Below are 27713 nucleotides of genomic sequence, written 5' to 3' on the forward strand. Positions count from 1 at the left end.
CCTGAAGGGAATAACACTGTCTTAGAATTTATGCTGTGTCACTGCTGGTGGAGAGTGATGTAACATTTCAGAATATTATAAACACTGTTCTTGAAAATTTACCGTCAACTTGAAGTAATTTAAGCATTAGTAAATGAGTATGAGAATGCCTTCCAGTAAATAACTGATTAATTTACTAAGAGGAATGAGTCTTAAAAAAAATAAAGCGTATGTTTCTAGAGAAAATTAATGGATATTAAAAAAAAAATGAAAAGTGGTCAAGCTGTACATTATTTGTACTCCTGGAGGATGTCAATCACTTTGCAGAAATAATATTTCTTTAGTTATCTTTTATAGTTGCTATTCAGGAATAAAAAAGACATGTTTTTCTGATATTGGTCATTAACTCAAATATTTTCTACTTGTGAGCCTATAAAATGAGTTGAATATTAGGTTCTGAATTATGCAAATAAACTTTCCGATACTCAAAAGCTGCCTGCTGACGATAGAGTTCAAGTGATTGACACAGGTGATGTTTGATGATGACAACAAAGAGAGTAAATGGAAATCCTTTCATACATTAACGTCATTCTTATAAATAGACTTTTCTTCCTTCTTTTCTGCTTCATTTACAAGCAGACACTATGATGATCCATGTGAGGGAGGAGAGTTGGGAACATGGGCAGCAAGAGTAAAAGTGGCACTTAGAAGGCAATGAGAAAGATAGATTGCATGACAGGCACTGTCTGCAAGGTGTTAGGAGTGGACTGTAATGGTAAAGATCAGTTTTGTGGCAGTCAGTGTTTTAAGTCTATAGGGAAATTAGCTATTTTCTAGTTAAAAAAATGTTCTGTTGTGCTAATTGGAACAATTCTGTGGTATGCTGTGATCAAGGTCTACATTTAATACTGCTGATTTACCATGGAATGTCTTAATAATCTTTAGAAATCCTTTTCTAGTTGCTATAGAAATGTGGCATTTTGAACTGTAGTTGAGACATGTGAAGTCTAACAAAAATAATAAACTGTTACTTGCTGGCAGTCAACAGTTTTCCTAAAGAATTAAATGAGAAAATTATTTTATCTACTCTACTTAGTTTCCATCCAACTGATAAAAATTCAATGTGCGACATCTTAATTTTGTTCAGTGAGAACTCTATGACTTGTAGTGTAGAAGTGGTACAATAACAAATTTTTATGTGATCACAGAATGGCTTGAGTTGGAAGCAACCTTAAAGACCATTTGGTTCCAAACCACCTGCTGTGGGCAGAGACACCTTCCATTAGATCAGGCTGCGCAAGGGCCCCATCCAGCCAAGCCTTAAACACCCCCAGGAGTGTGACATCTGCAACTTCTCTGGGCAATTTGTTGCAGTGCTTTACCACCCTCAGAGTGAAGAATTTCCTCCCAACATCTAACCTTAATATTTCTTGTTTTAGTATAAAAGCATCTCCCTTCTCGTATCATACACTCCTTGATAAAAGAGTCTCTCCCCATCTTTCCTATGGGCTCCCGTTTAGGTACTGGAAGGCCATAATGAGGTCTCCCCAGAGCCTTCTCTTCTCCAGGCTGTACTACCTGAACTCTTGCATCTTCTTTTTGTAGGAGAGGTGCTCCAGCCCTCTAGTCACCTTCATGGCCCTCCTCTACTAGGCTCATGTAATTCTTGAGATTAGGGCCCTGGAGCTGAATGCAGAGTGAAATAGAGGCCCTGCTGGCCATACTACTTTTGGTGCTATCATCTTGAAAATCAGGAAATCAGCTAGTCTAGGAAATCAGCTTACCTGCCAACATTTTATTTTTGTGTGTAATAGTCTTTGCTAAATACTGATCTAGGAAGATTTCTTATTGTGGTCTCTAGATGGCAGAGTGATTTGAACATACTGTAAATTCCTAAGACGTCAAATGGACACCTGAATACAAAATAGCTTTTAGAGAAATGAGATTCTTTACTGTAAAAAAGAAAAGGAAAATCTGATATTTCATAGAAAACAAAGTTAATAGACCTTCAGCAATGACTAGCTCTTCTGTTCCAAAAGTTCTAGTTTAATTTTTGCTGTTGTTTCCATTTTTGGAGTGTAAGGAATAGCCTTGAGCATTTTGGAATGGACTTGTACAGAGCTGTGTAGTTATGGTTAAATCATGTAGTTCAACATATTTAAATGGTATGCTTTTTGCAAGCAGACTTTTAAGGATTGCAAGTTACTGTAATGTAGTTCTGGTTCATATTTTGCCCAGTTGTAGGGAATCTCAGCAGTAGGTTTTTAACTAGTATTTTGTACTTTCTTGTCATACATACTGCGGCGTTCTATAGATGCAAATTATTACATTTGGGAAACGAGAACCTTTAAACTTGAGGAACTGATTTTCAGAAGAACATTCTCTTTGTAGTTTGAATTTGTGTCCTGCATATTTTATCACCTGAAATGAGTAGTAAGGTTATTGCTTTACATCCTCTCAAGTACGTGTAAAGTCTATAATTGGCATCAATACTGTAAATGCAGTACTTACAGTACTTAAGAGGGAAGTTGATAGAAGTGAGTGATGTAACAAAACAACATCAATAGAACTGTAAGAATTATATAAATATACTTCAGATTAACCAATACATAGTTTAACTGTCCTCTGGCGTGATGGTATTTCATACAATGTAGAAGAATTTGTCCCACAACTATCTTAATCCTTTAACAAGACTACTTTCTATTACTGTCTCTAGGTAGTATTTGAACATCTTTATTCTGTCTTTGATCTCAAACTGAAAAAAAAAAAAATTAATCAGAACTTCTAAAAGACAAGCTACACCTGGAATGGGAGACAGGGAGATGTTAAGCTCAGAACAGCTACGATCTCTTACAGTTTGGAAAGAATATTTAGAACTTTTTTACAGCGGTCAGTTTTTCCTTCCAATTCCAATAGAGTTATCTCACTAAGGACTAGCTTTTTTAATGCAACATATACATGCAGCCTACCAGCTGAAATTAGGGCCTTTGGTGAAAGCCTTTATTTATTAATAAGTCTTAGTCTCTAAGTCAGATTTCTTTATATTTATTTTCCTGTTATTTGCTCATTACCTTAAGTCTTGTTTTTTCTCTTCGTTTTGATAACTCAGTTGTTCATATAATTTTTTGTATATGCGTATCTCCTGAAAAATCTGGCCATGTAACAGTGGTGATCAGAAAACTAGCATAACATATAATGTTTATGACTCAAGTCCTTTAATATTGTTTCTTCATTGTAAACCATATTTTAATGAAGTGGTAGAAAAATACATGCTGATCAGCGCCTGGATGTGTGAATTACAAGTGGGAAAGTTTGGGAGATTATGAGAGAAACACCTGTATGTAGTACTATCTGTAAATAGGATCTTTGCCTGCTTCAACATCTGAAATCATATTTTTTTTTCCACAAAAAAAGCCATAAAAAAGCTTCTAAGCTTCTGGTAGTTTGCATAATCATGTGTAACACATTGCTCATAGAAATGCCTGTATTGTTTGACTAAAAAAAAAAAAAAAAAGGTTGGTGCAAATTCTTCATTCAGGTGTTTGTATACTAAAATTCCTTTCACTTCTCATGCAACTATAGATAAATAATGAGAACTCATTTCTGTGTTGCTGTGTGTTCAATGCTTTTCCATCTCATTAAAATGCTATGCTAGCTAACTTCAGTCAGTCAAAGTGGCACAGATAGATAGAGGGCAAATTTCAGCAGTGTTACTTACAACTATTTTTAAAAAATACATATGAATTTTTTTAAGGTTTTAATTTTCTTTATACGAGGGCTGCTCCAAAAGGAATGCCTCCTATTTTATTATATTGGCTCATGACACCAGAGGTGGATGTTGGTGGTATGGCAGTAGAAGTTGAACTTTTCTGTTACATGTTGTTGCTGTGTGACAGATGGCAGCAGAGGGGCAGTCTGACAGAATAGCATCTGATGTGGAAGTGCATCTGAAGCAAAGGTGTGTCACTGAATTCCTCCATGCAGAAAAAATGGCACCCACTGACATTCATTGACACTTGCTAAATGTTGATGGAGACCAAACAGTGGATGTGATCACAGTGAGACAGTGAGAGGTACGTTTTTGCAGTGTGACAGTGATGTGAAAGACAAGCCATATTCCAAACAGCCATGCACAGTTGTGACACCATGAAATGAAGAGCAACTTGGTTAGCTCATCCACACAAATCAGCAGATTATGACCAGGGTACCGTATACAGAGCTGCACGTTGGCTTCAGTGCATTGGGAACGATCGTGGCAACACTGGAGTATCACAAAGTTTGTGCCAGGCTGGTTCCACAGATGTTGACACAGGAACATAAAGAAGACTGTGTGCAAGTTTGTTAGTACCTACTGAACCAATAGGAGGCTGAGGTGACAGTTTCCTGGATCACATCATTACACACATTAAGATGTGGTGTCACTACTACGAGTTGGAGTCAAAATGGCAGTCCATGGAGCGGCGACATGTGAATTCCTCATTGAAGAAAAAGTTCAAGATGCTGCCCTCAGCAGGTAAAGTGATATGCATTGTCTTTTGGGATAGGAAAGGCGTGATCCTTCTGGATTTCCTAGAAGCCAGATAAAAGATCAACTCTGACCACTACTTGATGATGCTGGCTAAGCTGAAGTCTAGAACTTCCAGAGTCAGGCCAGAGAAGATGACAGTGTTTCTCCTGCAACACAATAGCACCTGGCTTTGTACTAGTTTCAAAGCCATGCAGCACGTTGCCAGTCCTGGCTAGGTTGTCCGATCATGCCCACTGTATAGTTCAGATTTGGCACCTTCTGACTTCTGCCTATTCAGGCCAATGAAAGATGGACTGAATAGGCAACACATTCCTAACAGTGATGCTGGTGCAGGTTTTTATGAGCGCAGCATGCTCTTGTTCATTACTGGCAAAAATGCATAACTAATCATGTTGATTATGTTGAAAAATAGTGCTTTGTAGCTGAGAATTTGTTCTATCAAATAGTGATAGTATGCTCTTTCTATCTGTTGTAGTTTTCATGGAAATAAATAGAGGGCATTACTTTTGGAGTGTCCTACATAGATATTTAGAATAAAATAATGGTTTCTTTTCTGCATACTTTTGCAAAGCATACTGCTGAAAGTAATGAAACTATATAACAATGAGACAAGAAGCTATATTAAAGTAAAAATACATTTTGTTATTACAGGTAGATGGAAGGAGATAATAAGAATTGAGACAAATCTTCTTGAATGTGTTACAAATAATGCAAAATAGTGAAAAAGTCCAAATAATGTAGGGACGCAAACACATGCAAGAAATGGCTATGTGTTCTGATTTTGGCTGGGATAGAGTTAATTTTCTTCATTGCATTTATTAGCATGTTGTGTTTTGGGCTTGGAGAGGAAAACAGTGTTGATAACACACTGATGTTTTAGTTGTGGCTGAGCAGGTGCTGCACAGAGCTAAGGATACTTCAGCTCCTTGTGCTGCCCTGCCAGTGAGGGGTTGGGGGTACACAGGGAGCTGTGAGGGGACAGAACAACACCTGACCCAAACTGGCCAAAGGGATATTCCATACCATATGACATCACATGGTATGATAAAACTGGGGGTGTTGGCTGGGACCACTGCCACTGCATGGGACCATCTAAGTATCAGTTGGTGGGTGACAAGCAATTGTGTTGTGCAGCACTTGTTTTCTGTATTGCTTTCATTATTATTATTATTTCATTGTTTCATTATCATTATTAATATTTTCCCTTCCTTTTCTTTCCTATGAAACTGTCTTCATCTTAGCCCATGAGTTTCACTTGTTTTCCAGTTCTCTCACTCATCCCTCTGTGGGGAATGATTGAACATCTGTGAGGTGCTGAGCTGCCTGCAACTCATCACGCCATATCATCTTGGTTGCTTTTGTCACTTGAGAGAAACACTGAAAGCTGTAGTTTTATTTTGAGATGCTTCCACAGGAAGAAGGAATTTAAAGGAAATCTAGTCAAGTCTAACAAAAACAAATTAGGTTTGGCAAAGCAAGTGCTTTTTCTAATTATGTTAATCTGACACAGCCTGATTGTGTCTCCCAAAGACTGCAGCAAAACATAATCAAACAGCCTCTAAATCAGAGTAATTCTATCTAAGAAATTCAAATATAGCTATCAGAGGAAAATTACAAGAGTTCCTTGAAACATTAGTTCGTTACTAACGCAAATTTGTTTCTATCAGTCTGCATTTGAAGACCTGTATTTGAGGATTCTCAAATCTAGCTTTGTTAAAAGCTATCAAGTTCATTTAAGTGAATTGGACACTAATGCATTTTATATGTCATTAAAAAAGTCACGTTACCAAAGAGTTAGTAGCTTGCAGCTAAATATTCAAAGAGTTATTTTAAGCATTCTTGAAGTAGTTGGAGGCATGATCACTGTATATACAGAAAGGTAAGTTTATGTATGCAAACAGGTACATAGGCTACAGTAATTCAGCAGATTGCCTAATTATGTTTCCAGACATGCAGTTGCATGTGCAATCTAAAAGCATATGGGCAATTTGGTGTATGCAAATTAATGTAATCACAAGTGTTGCTGGTGAATTAAAACCCATAGATTGAATATAATCATTCAGGTGTCAGCAATGTCAGAGGAGGTGGAGCTTCTGTATTTAGTACTAGTTATTAGAGAGATCCCCAAATCCTTTTTCAGGAAATCAAGAAGTACAAAATCTGTGAGTGAAAGACATTATGGCTTCTTATTTTTATTGTGGCAAAAGCCTAACGGGGACAAGAAGTTTTTTAGTGACTGTAGTGGAAAAATTAAAATGGCAGAATTTTAGTAACTTCAAGTTGTGATGATCTGGATGTTTTGCTTATCAAATGGAAAAAAAACCAACAAATACAAGAACGAAAGGACTGTGTTTTCTTACAGTGACATAACTGATTTATTTGTTTACTGATTATTTTCCTCTATCATTTTAAAATATAAAAAAATTATTGCTTTAAATGCATAGTTAAGTTATATCTGATATTATTTATGTTGTCATTAAGCAGTCTTTCTGTATCCTTACATCATGGTCATACAGCAGTGATTTATAATTAAGGATGATTTTTATCATTATAATCATTTCTTAGTTGTTTCCGTGTAAGCAATTTGTATGTTTGGTCATTGCCTGTAGGGGGGAAAAAAAACACACAAAAGAAAACACCAGTAAAAGCGCTAAGAAATAGTCAAGAGGAACAAACTTGATAGAATTAAATAAGGGAGTAAGGAAATGTTAGGATATGTAAATTTAATTCAATACTAATAGATTTTATGAAATGCATGTGTGTACCATAACTGGTATTCAAAATATTTTTTACTGACATTCCACATTCCTAATTTCCTTGCCAGCACATTGACTGATAGTTTAAAAAAAAAAAAAAAAAAAAAAAAAAGCTGTTGAGCAGCTATGATAATACAGAATCTTTTTTCTTGATAAATCTTCTGAACATATGTCTGTCTAAAGCATTTGTATGACTCAGAATCTCTGGACTAATATGATTTATAGTTTATTTATCACTAATTCATTTATTCTGAGTTTGGAAAACACAGATACTTCTGTTTTATAGAAAAGTTATACTAGTTACATGGAAACAAAATCTTGAGAGTGATATGCTGAATATCTCAGGGGAACTGTTTCTAGAAGAGGAAACTTGATTTCTCAGCCTTGAATGAATAGCCTGGCATAGGTTGCATTTAAAAGCTTAAGTCTGAGGCTGGTTGATCTGTCTATGTTGTTTATACCACTCCACTTGTCTTCATAGACCTGTGATTTGTTTCCTCTGCTTGTTCTGGTGTCCAGCCCTGTTGTGATTCTTTCTCTTTCCTTCCTTTAGATGATTTTACTCATCCTTTTCCCTCAGTTGGGACACGCCTTCCTCCCACTCCATTCCCATCTCTATTTGGCTGTCTACTCCACTGAGGGCATAGATATAATAGTGAGGACAGATGAGCTAAAGATCTGTAATCTTTACTAGTCTTGAGAATCCATACGCAACAGCCTCTGTGTATCTCAGAAGTCCTGTTTCCAATTTCTGTCTTTTACTTACATCAAAATTCTTTCTGTTGATGTCTGGAATTTTTGCAATTGATTTATGCAGTGTTTTACAGTTACTGTGAGTCAGATGAACAGAAATTACAGCAGGTATAATATGTATAATACATGTATTTAGCCTTCAAATGATGCAATCCAGCGGAAAGTATTGTTAGTTATTATTAATTAGTGGTAAGACTTTGAGATTTCTCCCTCTCTTGTACTTCCTGTACAGATATTTTACCACTCATCATGCTACCTGTAATTGAATCAGCTTGGAACATAGTCACAGCATAATCTGAATGCAAACATGTATATATAAATTACATGATCTTTTTCTTCTTAAAGACTACATTTACAGCCATAATTAAGGACAGCATAAAAACATCAGCATAACCAACAAATGGCATTTTGCTTTTGATCATCACCAGTTTATCATCAAGCGTGTGCTTTCTTAGGTTTACTATGCACATCATAAAAACAGAGGACAAGTTGTTTTTTTTCTTAATTCATTTCATTTTATTACTGCTGACAAGTTCTTCTCAAGCAGTAGTTCATGACTACTTAGCAGAACAGTTGTTGATGATCAGGTGAACTGAAGTGAAAGCGTTCTGCTCCATTAAAGATTTGATTTGAACTTTTTGAGTGTGAACACTTAACTGCTTTGTTGTGTTCTGATAAGTTATTGCTGAGTTCTAAGCATAAACATTTTTAGATTTTTGACTAAGTTTCCAAGCAGGAAATGCAATGAAAATAATTATTGTTCTATTTTCTTATTTATATGGAAGCCTTTAGTATATAAAGCATATTGTAGGTCATACTATGAATTAGGCATCTCTCATAAAACAACTGTTTCAGGATACAGTGGTTGTTATATGCTTTCATAGGTGCAAAAAGCATATGGAAACATCATGAAATAACAGTTCAGAGCAACCAGGAGAAAACATTTTTCTCTGAGCATGGCCATATGATACAAGCTACTGAAGGCTGGGAGAATATTTTGAAGAAGTGTCAGAACTTATTCTTATTTTAGTCCTTAATCTGACCAGTATAGCTTTTGTCTGGGTTAAAATCTGGTTTTGTATGTTTGCGTGCTGGTGGATGCATGTGTGCAAGCATACGTATACACACACATGCCGATCAAATCTGTGTTCCAGCAAGCTGCCTCTATCTACCTTTGAACTCTACCTGTGGTAGTGGAGTCTGAATTTTGAGAAATGCAATCTGGGAAAGACAGTGGTCAAAGTAGGCTAAACAGTACTCTGAAGGACCACTTAACTGTTTCTATTGAATTTCTTATGATAACATTTAATAATACTTAAATGTTAACTCTTTAAACTCCAGGTATAATAATAGCTCTATTCATACTATTTAATAAGAAGAAAATAAGCAAATACAACACAAGTCAGATATCTTTCACTGATCAGTAAACGTAATAGTCACCAAAGCATCATCTTTATTATCTTTTTCTACAAAGATGTCTTAGAAATTACATGCAGGTGTCAAGTATTGCTACAATGAGTATGGTATGATAGCAAAGAAGCATATAGCAAAGAGTAAATACTGCCAGCGCTTTATGTAATGGCTGAAATGATGTGTGGCTTACTGTTTGTAAAGGCTCATTAAAATACCCTGATTATGTTCTATTTTTACTACTGCTTATCAGAATCACATACTTTTTGTTTACTTACAGTATGAAAGAGGCTGGTTTAGGCCATAAACAGTGGAGGAGTGGTCCCAATTCATCAAACTGCAAGCAGTGTCCAGTAGTTTATACCAATCCTGTTTGTGGATCAGATGGTCATACATATTCTTCTCAGGTAAGAATTAAATACAGAACTGAATTATACTTTCAATGTTCACTTCAATTCCAGCTCTTGGAAAGTAAAATACTGTATTGTTACACAAATCAATATTTACTTGTTTTAACTATAATATATTCCTGACTGCAACCTACAGCAACAGTAGCACATCTTAAGAAAAAAAATCACAGTGGTGGTAAATCCCAAACAGCATAGAACAGCAGAACCGAAAGAAGCACAGTGCACCAGTGCTCTGCAATGTAGCAGAGCTCCAGTGAAATGTATTTGCTACAGACACCAAGGCATGGCTTTTAAAGAGAAAGAAAATTCTTGTGTATCCTCAGTCTAGGGTCAGGTAAACCCCATAAATCAGATATGCCTCTTGACCGTTGACAGGATTCTTCATATTCCAAGCCCAAAGGCATAGATGTAAAATATCCAGACAAAAAAAAAAAAGTAGTAATTTAAATAAATGTTGTCTATCATCACTTCTTGCATCAGCATTTCCTGCATTTTAAGACTTTTCTGTCATTCTTACTTGGAGACAGAATAATAATTCAAAAACTGTATTGTCAGTCTACCTAATCTTTTGTAGAGAAAAGATTTTGGTCATGCTGAAGTCCAAAAAATCATGAGCCTGCATTAATACAGTGCTCAGCTCAAACTTGCAGATGTCACTAGGAAATTGGGAGGCTCTAAAATGCTGAAAGCAAATTGATTGTTTTAGCATCTTCCTTAAAACTTTCAGTAGAAGAAAAAAAAATCAGAATATAACTACTATTTTCACCACCTTGACAATTCTTGTGCTTTTATCCTGAACATCAAATTAGAAAATATTTTTCTTATAAAACCACAACACTTACAGAACAGTGCCTAAGAGTCTTAATTTTAACTAAAATTTCTAACTCTCAACATCAGGTATTTGAAGCCCAGTGAATTTTGGACACTCTCTGGCTTAGCAGGCATTCTGGCTGTCCAGAGTCAACATGAATTAAAGGTTTAATTTAAGCATTTGAAAATGTTCTTATTTTAATTCACAGTAATTTCCTGTGTTTTGTCAAGAGCTTGAAATGTGCTTGCATCTTGCAACTAGACATCAGGTTATATTTTTACCATTTCTTTTACTGGATCATGTGAAGTGCCAAGCCTAACCTTTAAAAAGCCTTAAAAAATAAGGCAGATGCTGTGATTTTGTAATTTAAGTATAGAAGATAAGTAGTTTGAGATAAATGATATTGAAAAATAAGTTGGTTTTTTTTTTTGAACTATCGTAAACATTTTCCATTGCAGTTTCTCCCTAACATCTTCCTAATATAACACTAGCGTCACAGCTGTTTTTCACGTTTATTGCATAGTTTTCTATATTATCAATTTTCTGTCTCACAGACCCTGGAGGAACTGTTGCTGTCTTTGAGGAGGACACAAGACAAGAATGAAAGCAGACTTTAGTTAATCATAATGTCATGGGCTTCCTTTTCCTTGCCTTTGGAAGCTGGCATGTTGTCTGGAGGAAGGAACAAAGCAGTTATTTGTAACCTCTCTCTGACCACCATGCCGAGGCACAAGCAGTTGCTGCTCACAAAAAGAAGTATTGTAAAGAAAGGAATGTTTTCTCACAAATTAAGCTGCAACTGTAAGCCTGTTTTAAAAAATCTTAAGGGCAGTCATCGTAAAGTTAAAAAAATAAAAAATAAAAATGGGGCGGGTGTTAAAAAAAAAACAAAACAAACAAAAAAAACCATGCAAACATGCCAGGACAAGCCTGGAAGCCTCTTAATTGAAGAATGAGCTTCTCTAGTTGTAGTTATTGTAGGGCAGGGAAAGGAGAAACCAATAGTTCTATACTTGGAAGAGATTGTCTCTATAGCTGTGCAGCAACTTGTGCTCATTTTTAGAACCAATCCCTTGCCCATAATAAATTGTTCTCAGATGCACAGTATCTCATATTGTTAAACCACGTGTGAATGAACTCTGACATGCTAGCAGAAGATCTCAGAATTACTTGATTTTTTGTGGAAACATGGGAATAACTGATCAGGAATAATTGATCCATTTAGAATCAGGTAACTTCATTAATGTTGTATTCTGAATAGTCCTGTGAGTGAAAGTGACCCTTATGGCTTCTCTCTGTCTGGTCTGAAGCAGATAAACAGAAGTCCATAAATAATGATGAGTTGCAGATATTTTCACATCAATTAATGTACTAACAATAAAGTGAGGATGTGTTGCTTAAGCAGAATGATGAGAAAAGAATGGAATAAGTAGATACTCTGCTTCCTTTCCAGTGCATTGTCAGAGCTACAATCATTCTAGTAGTACATATTATTCGACCTCTGTTCTCATTGAATGGATGTCATACAAAGGTAACATGGCATCAGAGTGCATTTGCAGGGCTCGCTCTTTTGTATTTCACTACCTCATAATGGTAGAGTCTAAATTTATAGCAGGAGAATGCTTGATGAAAAAAAACCTAAGAAGTTAATGACCACAGTTACGTATTACTATAAACATTATATGTTTTTTTCAGTGATGTTATGATTTCAAATTCAGTGGTGGAGTTGCATCAAAATAGAGGTCTCTGCAAGGTTATTTCAAGAGCAGTCATTTTTAAAATTGATGTACATATGAATGCTTGTATTACTTTACTCCAGGCAAAGTTGATTTTCACTGTGTCATCAAGCTCCAGCAGGAGTGTATATAGCAATTTTCTTTTGCTTAGAATGCATTTGTCAATGACCATGTCAAAGTGTGCAATACATTCTCTGAAAATAAGTCAGTAAATAGTACGTTAGCCAGAAACTTGCAGTTTTCTGAGGGACATTATTTTTGTATGACCTCCCTTTTCAGGCCAAACCCATGCAAATGTTTTTATAAAATTATGCAACTATAGATATTCCATAAGTGTTTTTCTGCTTTGGAAAGGAAAAAAGAGACTACAATGGATAGGCACTGTAGAAAGTAAGGTAACTTCTAAATTGAGCTTATCTGAGGTCAGGTAAGATTGCTGTGTTTCACACTGATTTTTAACAGGCAGCATTAAGGCTTTCTGTGCTCTCAGCCCTTAGTTATTCACCAGTAGTAAATATAAAGAAAAAGCAGCAAGTATGAAATATTAATTATTATCTGTACAGGAATGTTGAAATAAAACTATTGCAAGCTAGAATGTTGAGTTATTGAAGAGAACATTCATTATTATGCAAGAAGAAATTCAGCGTAAAGAGATCTTACAGTTTTCTTGCCAGGGTGGCATTATACACAGCTTTTACTTAGTAGCTTTTAAATAATAAATGTGTTTTAAATTTCATTAGTCTAGTTTTACATTCTGAATTTGTCTATTCATGCATTGAATGAAGCTGGTGTATCTGTGGAGAAGATGGTGACTGAGATGCTTGAAACAATTCACGAATATTGTAGTATATTATAAATAGGACTTTGGGAAATACAAGGAAAAAAAAAAAGATCACACATCAGAGTAATGAAGCTGTATTTCTTAGGCTAAGGATGATCTGCACATAGCCCCGCTGTGACAAAACTGATACTTAAATAAGATTTCTGAGCAATGATTTGAGTATTTTGAAAATAAAATGTCACATAAGTGATTTCATTTAAATATGCTAGTTGCTCTATGATTTTATTCTAGAACCATCTTGGCAGTAAGTTCTAGATCCTCTATGAATTATTTTTTCAGTTATTTTCATATTCACAATGAATTTTTTATGAAATAATTTTCTCTCCTTTAAATGGAAACTTTATTTTTCATGAGAGTGCTGTAGGTATAAGTAGCATTAAAAATGTTATTTTACAAAAATAATGAATCTAATATTGCTTCTCAAACTAAGATAGAAAAGATACAGAAGAGCAAGTAAAAAGATATGAATTCTTAATTTGATAGTTGTGGATGTTTTATTCAAGTACGTCAGTCTCTCAAATTATGATCCCTTTGTCTCTAGAGGGGCAAAAGAGAGCCAGTGGATGAAAAACATATGGTCTATGAAAGAGGGAGTTTGGTACTGGTTCCTTACTCTGCAAGTTTCAGTAGTTAGTGTTTTTTTGTTTGCTTTTTGTTTTACATAAGCCTATATTCTAAGGACATCCCATTTTTTTTTTTTAATCAGTGCTGTTTTTATTGATTTCAGATGTTTTTAGTTATTTCTTATCTGTGTTGTTTCTCAGCTGTAGACTTAAATGAAACATAGCCAAAAATTGTAAGTTCTAAGTTTTGTTGGCTATCCTTAGAAACAAAATAATGTAATCTGAAATAAATCTCTTTATAACATACTGGTCCACAGACTTGCGGCTAGAAGGAGAGCGAGAAAAAAAAAAGACAATTTATTGAATGTGATTCACTACTAGTCAACAAGATAAAATGTATATTGCTTGATTACATGAAGTAAACTTTATGAAGTTAGACTGATTTTCACAGAAATGCTGGAACCTCCTTGTTTATTATTTAAATGTTTAAAAAGAAAGACTAATGCTAACAGACCAGATGGAGATTGTGTAGTTTTCCAATCTTTGTAATCAATGCATTTTGCCAGTAATGCTTGAAGTTTTATTTGGAACCTGAAGTGATAGGACATGATGTTCAAAAAAGTCAAGCAGAGAAGTGTCAGAAGGGTTTACTCACTTTATTTATTCAATTTTTCCAAATAGGCTGATGTACTAAAAATCCCAAATTATATATTAACTGATGTTTTTTATCAACTGCATGCAAAATAAATAGCTGCTAAAGCGGTAAGAAATTGAGATGATAGCTTAGATGACAAAATACTAGATAGAACAGGCAGTATTCCGAAATTCTGAGTGGCTTTAAGTATTTCCTAAATGAGGATGACGTGTTTACACTACCAGCAATGGAATTTGAGTCCCTTTTTTTTCATTTCCAGAGTACTATGTTTGTTTAATATAAAACTATGTACTGGGTATACATTAAAATGTACATAAACAGTACTTCAGTTTAAGAAGTGCAACTTTATGGACTGGAAAAAAAAATTTCTTAAGACTTGAACTTTGTAATGCCTTTACATTATTTTTAAAAACAATACTGTGTTTTTTCTAACACAGAAACAATCTGGGCTGGAGGCACAAAGTAGTAAAAAAGTAGGACAATTTGACAGGGGAAAGTGAAACCTCTGTCAGTGTTAAATATTTTTCATATCACAGCAGTAGTATACTGATACAAAATAATAAATACAGAAAGAGTTCAGATTCAGAATATATTCATGAAAATCTAAATTTGTATGTAAACTGACAAAAAGGACCACCATTAAAAGAAGAAAAAGCAGATCACTTAAAGTGAAGATTAGTTGATAGTTCAGATTTCAGTTTTCTGAAACTGCTAGATTGCATTAGAGACATCCATAGTTATCTGGAGATTAAATAACATTCTTCCTCTGAGCAGCTTTTAACCAGCAGAAGTTAATCTTTTGAAAATAGTATTCAAAATGCTCTAATCGAAATTACATCTGAAATAAGCAGAATAATTTTACTCCAAGACTTAATTCCGATAGAATCTATACATCATACAGAAATAAATGAATAGAGGCTGAACATCGGAATTGCCCTTGGTGTAGTTATGCTGGTGGAGTGATGGTGTGGAGCGGAAAACAGTTTGGAAAGTTAACCAGTGGTAACATGGATCTGGAGCATTAAGATGCAATAAATAGTGTTTTTCTGGACATTTGAAACATTTAGGCACCTGAGAAGAGAGTGGAGATGGTGGTGGTGAATTGTGTCAGATACAAGAAGGGAATGAAAACAGAGGGAATGTCTCTGATTTACCAAGCTGCAGCTTATTAGTGAGCCTAGATTCAGTGGAGAGAAGGATAAATGATTGTACCTGCAGAGGTAATTAGGTGGGATTAGAGAATGTTTGTGATCCTCGGACTTTTTTTTTTTTTTTTTTTTTGTAAGGGAAAATTGGCTGAAGGCATTGAGGATCAAGCAAGATGATGTCAACCTAGGGCACAAATTTTGAGCATTAACAGCAGACAATCTTTGATAAGAATGGGATTAAAGTACATGAGGCTGAAAGTCGCAAACGACAAATGAGAAAACTTCATGGGTCTTGGCCCAGTGAAAACGTTTAAATATTACAGTAATTCTTTCAATGAAGATCTCAAACAGTGTGCCAGGAGAGGGTATGTAGGTTGCTCCAAAAATGTTTAGGTATGTATCAGTTTGGTAAATACATATGTCGCTCTGAAAGTAATGCCTCCTATTTATTTCTGTGGAAACCACAACAGGTACAAAAAGCACAATAACACCATTTGACAGAGCAGCTTCTCAGCTACAAAACATCATCTTTCAACACAGGCATCGCCATTAACTATGCATTTTTGCTAGTGATGAACAAGAACCTGTGTGCTGCGCTTGTAAAAATCTGCATGGCCATCCAAAACATGGCTTGTTTTCATGTCACTGTCATCACTGCTGGAACACATTACTTACCACCAAACTGTGCTCACATCCACTGCTTGGTCTTCGTAAATATTCAGCAAGTATTGATAAATGTCAATGAGTGCCATTTTTTCTGGACGGAGTAATTCAATGACACACCTTTGTTTCCTACACGCATCCATGTCAGACGTCATTTTGTCAGACTGCCCCTCTGCTGCCATCTGTCACATGGCATTAAAATGTAACGAGATGCTGTCAGGAAGGTTCAGCCTTTACTGCCATACCACCAACATCCATCTCTGATGTCATGGGCCAAAATAATAAAATAGGAGGTATTACTTTTGCTGCAACCTGATCCATACATCACCGCCTTATTTTATATGTTTTGCAATCACGTGAGCTCATTTTATATTTTGAAATAAGAACATAAAGTTTGCTTAATTCTAAACAACAAAACCGCATGATATCCCTATTTGAAACATGCTATTTCCAGTAAATTAATATACTTGAAGTTTTTATTATAATTCATTATAATTATATTCATTTTTGGTCTAAAACAAAGGTCTTCAGCCTTTACTGCCATACCACCAACATCCATCTCTGATGTCATGGGCCAAAATAATAAAATGGAGGTATTATCATTGAAGCAGCTCTCATACATCTATGCACTTATTAGAAAGAAATAAGTTTAGTAGTACATGGAGCACTTATGAGGGAGAGCCATAAACACCAGAATAATAGAATCACAGAATGATTTGGGTTGGAAGGGACCTTTAAGATCATCTAGTTCCAACTCCACTGCTGCAGGCAGGGACATCTCCCACTAGATCAGGTTGCTCACAGCCCCATCCAGCCTGGCCTTGAATGCCTCAAGGGTGGGGGCATCCACATCCTTGCTGGGCAACCTGTTCCAGTGTCTCAACACTCTCACAGAAAAGAATTTCTTCCTGATGTCTAGTCTAATTTAATCTACCCTCTTCCAGTTCAAAACCATTTACCGTTGTCCTGTCGCTACCTGCCCTTATAAAAAGTCCCCAGCTTTTCTGTAGGCCCCCTTCAGGCTTTGGAAGGCCTCTAAGGTCTCCTCAGAGCCTTCTCCAGGCCATAGAGCCCCAGTTCTCTCAGCCTGTTCCTGTAATGTAGGTGCTCCAGCCCTCTGATCATCTTTGTGGCCATCCTTTGGACCCGCTTCAACTGCTCCCCATTCTTCTTGTGTTGGAGGCCCCAGAACTGTGTGTAGTATTCCAAGTGGGGTCTCATGAGAGCAGAGCAGAGGGGCAGAATCACCTCCCTCAACTTACTTGTCACACTTTTCTTTAAATGCAGGATATGGTTGGCCTTCTGAGCTGCAAGCGTACGTTGCCAACTCATGTTGAACCTTTCATCAGCTGACAACCTCAAGTCCTTCTCAGGACTGCTCTCAAGCCATTCTCCGTCCAACCTGTGTTTGTGCTTGGTATTGCCATGACCCAGGTGCAGGACCTTGCAGTTGGCCTTGTTGAAATTCATGAGGTTGGTGTGGGCCCACCTTTCAAGCCTGTCCATGTCACCCTGGATGGCATCCTTTCCCTCTGGCATGTCAGCTGCACCGCTCGGCTTGGTGTCGTCTGCAAACTTGCTGAGGGTGCACTGTATCTCACTGTCCATGTCACCTACAAAGATGTTAAGTAACACCAATACTTGAAGAACGCCACTCGTTGCCGGTCTCCACTTGCACAATGAGCCAATGACCGCAACTCTCTGAGTGCAACCATCCAGCCAATGCCATATCCAGCAAGTGGTCCTTCCATCAAATCAATTTTTCTCCAATTTGATGACCAGGATGTCATGCAGAACAGCATCAAACACTTTGCACAAGTCCAGGTAGATGACATCATTTGCTCTTCTTTTATCCACTGATGTTGTAACTCCATCTTAAAAGGCCACCAGTTTTGTCAGGCATGACTTGCTGTTGGTGAAGCCATGTTGGTTACCACCAATCGCTTCATCTTTATTTTCCATGTACCTTAGTAGGGCCTTCAGAAGGCTCTGCTCCATGATCTTGCCAGGCACAGAGATGAGACTGACTGGCCTGTAGTTCACTGGATCTTCCTTTTTTCCCTTCTTGAAAATGGGGGTTGTGTATCCTCTTTTCCAGTCAGTGGAAGTTGTCCTCTAACATAAGGCAGATGCTCCAAATGTGCAATGAAATGGAAGAGACTGTATCAACAAAGACAGTTATCATTTTGCTATGTACTGTGTTGCAGAAATAAGTAAGTTTGGTGTTTAAAATGTGTCATTTTCCAAATATTATCTTGTAGCTACAGAATAGAATCATTTAAAAATAGTGTCTTATGGAGAGGTCTAATAAGTGTTGATTGGCTGCAATTTATTTCACTTTTCTGACCAATCTTTAATTTTCTTAAAAATTAATTCTGTTTTTCCCTCTAAGAAGGGTTTTGTAGAAACATGTAAGTAGCAGGCACAAAAGAGGTTATAATAACATTACAACATAGTTGTATTGATTTTTCTCTGAGAATTATTAGAACAGTAAGCATTTGAAAAGCTACAGAACTGAAAAGTGAAAATGACTGGAGAAAGTGGAATTATTCAAATTAAAATTTACTAGAATTTCTAGTTAAATTTAGTAATCAAACAGAACAAAATGTTCAGCTTCTATCAAAAATAATTATACACACTCTTCATGTAGGTCACACTAACACTGAGCAAGAAACTGAAATAACTATGTGTTAAGTAATAACATCAGATAGCATAAGCAAATTTTAGACCAGCAGTGCTATCAACTAGTCCTGCTGTTTCAGAGAAAAGACTCAGTCCTACCTATTTAGCGTATCTCAGTGAAGTATAGTATCAGTAACAGAATCATCTTTTAGGGATCACTATTTCTGTACTTATAATTCCAAAAAGCACACCATGAAATACTGTAGACCTGAACCTACATTTCTGTTCCCTCGTCTTGTTTGTTTTTCTGCATTAGTCTTGATCCAAGTGAAACCAAGTATTTCTTAACAAACAAATGCACTCTTGGGTGAAGTCCAAAGTAAATCAGAAGAAAAATATGGAAGTAAAATAATTTTTAAAAAGTCAAAGAACAGATCTAGACACTGATGTATGCCACATGAAACTGAGAGATGGGGATCTGAAGAGTATGGCTGAATATCGGTAGTGTACCCTCTGTATCAAAGGAAAGTTTCAGGAAAGAATGGAAATTCGTAGATCACCATGGACTCATTGGAAGAGTGTGTTCGCTTAGAAAGATTTGCCACTCTGTCTCTTCATTTGGAACGTGACTTATGGCTTTGTGTCCTAATTTTAATTAGTATATTTGATGGGAGTTAGAACATGGAAAACTTTGCATATTTTATGAGTGAAGTGCTGACTGCAAGAAGTAGAAAGATTTAGGAACAGTTCTGTGTGGCTCTATGCAAGAAATGAACCTTTATGGAGTTTTATAAAGGAATTTCTTTTAATATTAGCATTTGCAACCTTGTATTTCAGGCTTTTAAATAAATAACATTTAGTATTTTGAATTAAAATGAATTTTAGCGTATGTACTTACATGGGCAAAATAAAGAGAATAGAGATTTGTAGTGGCAGTGTGCCAGCAAGAAATCCAAGAATGCCTGACTGTCTTTAACTACTAATCTAAAGGGGATGATTACGCAGTGCACCGATCAGGGTTTCACCTGAATGTAAGTAAATAGGGTTTTTTTTTTTCTATTGATGTGGTATAGTTTAAATGTCATAGACGGACTGTATAGCCTTGCATGGACTAACCAGGTCTGTATATGTTAATTTAATTATATTTCCTGTAATTGAAGACTAATGAGCATACTCTTCAGATGATATTTTAGCTCATGTGTAATTTTATAAATATTTCAACTTAGATATAATTAGATAAATTCAACTTGTTTAATTAGTAATGTAATCAGCTAGCATGGTAGGAAAGTATATGACATTAAAAATACAGTGATTATGCATGCTAATAAACCATGAGCAGATTTTTTTAATTAAAAAAATCCATGCTTTTACAAGCTATTTGTATCTTACTGTAGGCTTTACAGCTTTCTCCTTACTCTTACTTTATTATTACTATTACTCAGAAATTTGCATGTCACCTGAGGATTACTGAAGGTCTTTCTTGGTAGATTTTAAACCCAAATGTTCAGCCATTTCCAAGATAATTAAGGAGAATTAATTTTTTTGTTTGCGCTTTTATCTCTTCTTTGAATATTCATTTCCATTTGAAGTGGGAACTTGAAAATGTAAAGTTAGTTTTGTCTAAGCATTATTCCTTTTTCAGTCCCTCAAGAAAGTTTCTCCAAGTTACAAAACTGAATGCCAGAAAGAAAGTACACCAAGGGTCTTATATACTTAGAGAGTTGGGTGAGATTCCATGGATCTGTAGCTTCTGTCTGCTAAAAATTATGAAGAATTTTCTAAAATGGAGCTTGGTTAACTACTGGAATTTGTACAAATAGTATAGATGAAGGCTCTGAATAAGAGCCAGAATTCAGATTACAGATTGAAGTATCTATGTGCATACATCAGAAAGAGAAATTACTAATATCAAACATGTTTACAGTAGGCTATTAGTCCATTTTTAAACTGCATCAGTGGTTATAATTGGGAGTAAGGTAAGAACAGATGGAAAAATACAGGTGGGAGTAATATAGCTATGTAATTTTGCCCCTTTTGTTAATCATTAAAAAAAACCCACAAATCTAAATATTTTTTAATATATATTTGAAATATTTTGCCTTTTATAGAATTTGTCTTTAAGGAATATTGAAATACTAATATGAAAATTAGGTAATATATTGTTTTAGACCAAAAATGAATATAATTATAATGAATTATAATAAAAACTTCAAGTATATTAATTTACTGGAAATAGCATGTTTCAAATAGGGATATCATGCGGTTTTGTTGTTTAGAATTAAGCAAACTTTATGTTCTTATTTCAAAATATAAAATGAGCTCACGTGATTGCAAAACATATAAAATAAGGCGGTGATGTATGGATCAGGTTGCAGCAAAAGTAATACCTCCTATTTTATTATTTTGGCCCATGACATCAGAGATGGATGTTGGTGGTATGGCAGTAAAGGCTGAACCTTCCTGACAGCATCTCGTTACATTTTAATGCCATGTGACAGATGGCAGCAGAGGGGCAGTCTGACAAAATGACGTCTGACATGGATGCGTGTAGGAAACAAAGGTGTGTCATTGAATTACTCCGTCCAGAAAAAATGGCACTCACTGACATTCATCGACACTTGCTGATTATGGAACACAGTGCAGTGGTGAGTGGTGTGTTCCAGCAGTGGTGACAGCGACATGAAAACAAGCAATGTTTTTGATGGCCATGTAGTTCTTGATGAGCACATCATACAGGCTTTTGTTCACTGCTGATGAAAACCTGTAGTTAATGATGGTGACTATGCTGAAAGTGGTGTTTTATAGATGTGAAATTGCTTTCTCTAATGGTGTTGTTTTGTTCTTTGTATCTGTTCTGGTTTCCATAGAAATAAATAGGAGGCATTACTTTCAGAGCAACACATGTATTTACCAAACTAATACGTACTTAAAAATTCAGATAGTTGATTTAAAAAGCAGATAGATGCATATAAGGATTTTCCTAAGCATCATGTCTCAAAAGCCTCTATGAAAGCAAAGACGGGTAGGTGTCTAATTTAGATAATCACAGTAGGCATCTATCTGCTTCTTCCTGTGAATTAATATTTTTTAGGGTGTCCAAAAAAAGATTGTGTAATTAGTTGACTTGATTTTAGGCTTCTCTTTTTGCGCTGTTGCACTGCACAGTGCTGTAGAAAACAGGCGAGACCTATAGAGGTACAAAGGAAGAAAACTATAAACTGATTTTAATTTTGTCGTCTAAATGGCTTTTTGTAGTTCATAGCATTAGAAGCAGTGTGTCAGCAGCTCTTTCAAACACAGAAGATTTCCTTTGCTCAGGGTCTTGGTTCAATAAGAATTTGTCCTTTTGTTCTCTGGTGAAAGCGCTAGTTGTGTGTTTTTATAATTGGTGTTTTTCATGTTATTTTCATTTAAACAGTAGTTTCTTTGCTGGAAAGTTTTTTACCCAAACTCCTATTACTTGGGTAAGTAACACACATAATTAACATGTTGTTATAGAAAGATCAATTGTTGCTGAAATAATTTTAAAGCATTTTTAGATCTGTGTGTGACACTTCAAAAATAAGTTTGCAGGTTAGTTTCCAGTTTCTAAAGCTTAAATTACTTGAAAAAATTATATCTTGGCATTATGTCTAGCTGATTGTTTTTATTTTGAAGCTCTATGTTGCAATTACTTGTGTCTTCTCAGCTGCTCTTTGTAAGGAATTACAGATTTGCGTAACAATTTCCATGTCCTACAATAGTAATGTCACAAAATCTGGACATGTTTTTACTTACATTTTCAGCTAACCTATTGTGATACCACAAAAAAAAGAAGCAATATCAACCATTGCTTTGTATCTCCCACTTGAGTATGGAAGTTCTTTACCCCTCTTCCAGATTTCATATCAAGCAATACTTGATCCCCCTCACACAATTTGTGATAGCAGTGACAAACTCAGTTATAACATATAACTATTTATAGTTTCTTACCTACTTTACTTCAGAGCATTCAAATCTTAGGCCATAAATCCACATAGTGACTTGCACAAAATAAAGTAAAAGCAAAACTTTGAGTGAGTGTATATATGTGGTATTTCTGAAATGGAGATAAAATGGGAAAATAGGGAACATGGGGGTGAAAAATTGCACAAAATGAAGTTGAAATCATGCAGTACTGATTACTGGTATAGAGTAATTATCTTCTCAGCTGTCAGAGGAAATCCGCGGCAAGAGGTATCAGGTTCTAAAAATGGAGAGAAAACAGATCTCCACAGATGGATTAATGTGGAGTTCCGTGGGAGAGATTTCTATTAGTAAAAGACATAATGCTGGAAGAAATATTTCACTCTTTTCTTCAACAGTTTTCTTTGTTGTACTCCAGCAAGAGATCTTTTCTCAGAGATCCTGTTGACTGCATCATACTTAAATCTCCTATCACCCATTTATGTTCATCTGAAAAATAAGGAAAAAAGAAGTGTAAGCTTTTCCTGTAGGAATGAATAACTTTAGAATATTTATACCTTTCATCCACTCCATTTGTTTGTACTGTAACAGATAGGTTTCTCTGCTTGACCCATGGATATTCAGTAGATAGGTGTTGAGGGCTGTGGTCTACAGCTTGTAGACTGCAGTATTAAGATTTTGGAATTCTCCAGCCCCTACTGACAACTCTAGTTTCCCCTTATTCTCCTCTTGTACTCTGAAAAGTTTGGTTAGAGCTGAGTGATTAAGAGGGTGGAAAAGTTGAGGAGTCAGAAGTAGGGCCTCTTATATTCTCCTCTCTCAATGGCTAGTGTCAGAGTAACAATCCCTGACCATAATTGGTCTTAATAACAAAAAAAATCTATCAACTTTTTTTCCCCATGAATGCATATACTAAAGTATTTATAGCATATGAACTAACTAGTATCATCTGAGTCTGAATTTAATTATTCATCAGTGTATTTTTTCTCAGATTGCACAACCTGTTTAATTTTACCTGTACAGAAAAGTCATGGACTTCTAAAAAGCTCTCATTATTCATATAAGGTACAATTATAAATGAGTTATCTTTCAAAGATGAAACATTTTTTACAGTTGCATAAGTATGAGTTACAGGCTGTCTAACAGGTAATTTACTAAGTGCTCAGCATTCAATGAAATAGTATTCTAGAAAGCCTTTTCATAAGTTACATATGCCTCAGTGCATCAAAAAAGACTTTATGACCCATCCTACACTGCAAATTTATGTTTGTATTGTAGAAAAGGGTATGTTGACATATCTAACCTAACTTCAAGCTTTCAATACTAAGGACTAATAGCAGCGTTGCCATGGCTTAAAGCATGTAATAGGTGCAATAAGTATAGGTGACTGAGGTGAATACTCTAGCAGATGACTTCAATGACTTGTATCTTACACTACCAGTGTGTCAGATCTGTCTCCAGCTGCCCGATGTGTATAAGGTGAAGAAAAGGAGGCGTTGGTGGGAGTATCTGCAGACCGCTCCAGTGCATGAACTGCTGTTCCTTGCTTGCCAGGGAAATTGCATGTGACTTTAATAACTGGCTTTAATTAGTTTGTTTAAAAGCTGATAGATATTCCTAACAAAACAATATTGTTGTGGAAAAATACATTATCTTGTCACTGAGGAAGTATTCTCAAAATGGATAGAGTTAAATCTATGAGTAAAAGCTAGCTGATAGCAGACTGGGAAATGCCAAAGCTCATGTGCAAGCGCTGTTTGTTTTTCTTCTTGGGTAGACATGTAATGCAATCTTACCTTAAGTTGTTACTGTTTCTTTTTCAAATCTTTCTCTCACTTAAAACAAAGAATAAGCTTGTGTCTTGTTATCTAATCAGTCATTTGTTATCTCTGCTTTGTTCAGCACAGTCTAACGTCTCTTATTATACAGTAAAACTACACACAGTTAAACTACGTTCCTCTTAATAGATCTCTATTCTTTGTAGTTTTTGAGAGGTCTGCAAATAGTAACCAGTTTACACTGTCTCATCATAGTCCCTCTATGTGATATGAGTGTTGTTTTACAGATATAAGACTGCTGCAGATAAATGAAAGCCAATTATTCATGAGATTTGGCTATGCTATCAAAGGATCATTTTCTTCATGTTTCACGTCAAAAAGAATCTATACATTCAATTATTATCTTTTTTAGTTACATCTAAAAATATTTAGTGTGTTCTCAAATCGTATATTGGATTTCCAAGAGTCCAGAAAAGCAAAACTATAGACTTAGTACTAAATAAAACAAATTTGCTGAATTAAATTATCAAACATCCTTGGACTAGAAAAAATACTAATTTCATTTAATTTTATATAATCTCCCTGCTTCTTTCCTTCTTTCTTTGCACATCATGCAAGCATGTCTCTTGACACTGAGAGCAGACTTAGCTGTGCTTTCTCATACAGTAAGCTTTGTGTTATCTGGTTGACCCATTTTTTCAAAGCAAGATAAACTACACAGGTGTCATTCCTGACAGAATTATCTCATTCTGGTTGTAAAGATTCCAATGTTTAATATTTAATAAGCATTTCCAGCAATTTATTTTAATATCTCAGTACTATCAGAAAGTCTTCCTAGTATCTATTCTAAAACTCTACTGCATCGATTTGAGGCAAAATTTTTATCATGGTACTCTTTTCAAATACCTTTCAGATACCTTTTATTTGACAGCTGTTACATGAATCGTCTTTTCTCAAGACTGAACATCTTCACTGAGCTGGTTTCCCAGTTATGTTTTTTTCTAGGCCTTTGGTTATACCTGTTACTTTTTTTTTCTGACTTTTTCATGTGAGCTCATGTCCTGTTTGAAATCTTGTCATGAAGCTCCACAAGGTGCATTCTTTTAACCTTTACCAGAGCAGTACAGAATTGTTTCACGTTTTGTTCATGTTACAGTCCTGTTTATAATTATGGTATGACATTTTTCTTGCAATTGTTGACAGTGATCACTTGATTCCTTTTTTTTTCCCTTTGGAATGGAATTCTAGCCAGTTGCTCTTTAGTTTGAATGTTGAAGTTGATTACTATGTCTACTTGAAAGAGGAGCAGCAATTTTCTTATTGAATTACGTTGCATTTTCAGCCTTTTTCAATAGTAAGAATATTTTTATTATATTCATGTCTTCTAACGTTATTCCAATGTATTCCATGTTTCATAGGATATCTTCTAAACCACTAATGAAAGGACAAAATAGTTCTAGGGTTACGATACGCTCTTGTGAAAATCTACTTCCAGTGCAGCCTTTCATGACTGCAAGTCATTGATTGTTATTATCTGAAAATCACTTTCAACTAGTTTTGTCATCATCTTACAGCATGATTGTACAAATAGCGAGTGTACTTTCTGGTATGGCTTACAAGGTTGCAGTGTAAGAGCACGTGACAAGCACTGGCAAAATCAAGTACTTGAATTTTATTATATCTTTGTTTTCTGGAAACGCTTTGATAGAATGAAACTAGACCTATTACAATTTGTCTGATAAAACCCTGTAGCATTATTTGTCTTCTTTCTTCTTCTGAGTGCTCACAAGTTACTTGAGTTTTTATTTCAGTATATTTCCCAGAAATCAAACTATAATTTCTGAGATAATCTTTTCCTTATTCATTTTCTTTTTTTTTCCCATTCATTTCCAGAGTAATCATACATTTTCTTCCCTTCACAGTTTCTCAGCAGCTGCGGGTTTGCTCAGTCAGTTCAAATTCAACTAAACTGCAATGTTCTAGACTATAAAAATATTCTCAGAGGTTTTACCTGTTCGTATTTGATACTCATGCTGACATAATATTCCTTTCTGTAGAGATTTCCTGCAATCTTTCAGTCAAAAAGTTTTCCCAAGTCACAGGTTTTATCCTGTCCTCCACATAGATATGCATGCATACTGCCATTCACACTTGAAAATTACATCAGTTGGTCACAGGAACTTGATTTGGGGATATTCTAAAGGTAAGTATGTACGTATAGAAGAATATGATACCTACCTGGAACTTCATTTATGTACAAATACAAGAGAAGGTGGGATTCTTTGTGAACTCACTGTAAAAAATGTATATTCTTCCTGTATTCATACCAATTGAATGCACACAAAAATACATGGGGTTTTTTTGTTGTTGTTGTTATTTTTTTTTCTCCTGAATATCCATTATTTCATTATTTTGCCATAGAAAAGAAAATACTGTTTTTTTCCATCTTGGGGCAGAACTAGTCTGTAAAATACAGAATATACAGAGATTGGTTTGGCAGCTGTTGACAGGTAGCTCTTTGGATTGGAAGGTAGCACAGCTTAATAAAATATATTACTGTCATTTAATCTTTCCAGCTCTGTAAGAGTAGTTGTAAGAAGAGAGCTTATGTATATCAAAGTAACGTACATAGTAATTGTTCCAGAAATACAACTGTTCTCATCTTTACTGTAATAACAGTAAAGCTGCATGAGTCATGTCTAGAGATGACATACATTCTTTGATGTTCTTCCCATGGATTTTAATTGCTTGTCTCTTGTTCACCAAACAACTACTTAAGAAAAATGTTGAAGAAAGTTGGGTCAATTTACAACTGAACAGGTTTTCAAACAGGCAGAATATAAGAAAACAAATTGCATCTTTCTGTGGGAAACTTGACAGTACAGAAATGAGGAATATTTCATCCTAAAATACATTGCCAGGAGACCCTGACATGGTACTTACACTCCATCTGTTTTCAAAGCAGTATGCTGCAGAGTGCTTAAAAGTAAGAAATAGCTATTATTCTGTCTTGAAACAAGATATGCAAAACCTCACAGTTGAAACAGCCCTAAAATCAGACATACAAATGAGACATACTGAAACTCCAATGCAGAGAATCAACATCAGAAGATAA

At 35.4% G+C, this 27713-nt stretch overlaps 1 protein-coding gene across 5 annotated transcripts in view; it reads left to right on the forward strand.

Annotated features, from left to right (window-relative positions):
- SPOCK3 (SPARC/osteonectin, cwcv and kazal like domains proteoglycan 3) overlaps positions 1-27713 on the forward strand; it is a 182120-nt gene that overhangs the window by 103751 nt on the left and 50656 nt on the right. For 4 of the 5 annotated variants that reach the window (XM_021396014.1, XM_021396016.1, XM_021396015.1 and 1 more), the window contains exon 5: positions 9707-9833. In XM_021396014.1, coding sequence (XP_021251689.1) covers positions 9707-9833 — 127 coding nt within the window. Of the gene's footprint in view, positions 1-6616; positions 6670-9706; positions 9834-27713 lie in introns of those variants that run through there. The other variant, XM_021396017.1, reaches the window with a different exon arrangement.

Source organism: Numida meleagris, chromosome 4, assembly GCF_002078875.1.
Source record: "Numida meleagris isolate 19003 breed g44 Domestic line chromosome 4, NumMel1.0, whole genome shotgun sequence".
In the NCBI taxonomy this organism is placed as follows: Eukaryota; Metazoa; Chordata; class Aves; order Galliformes; family Numididae; genus Numida; species Numida meleagris.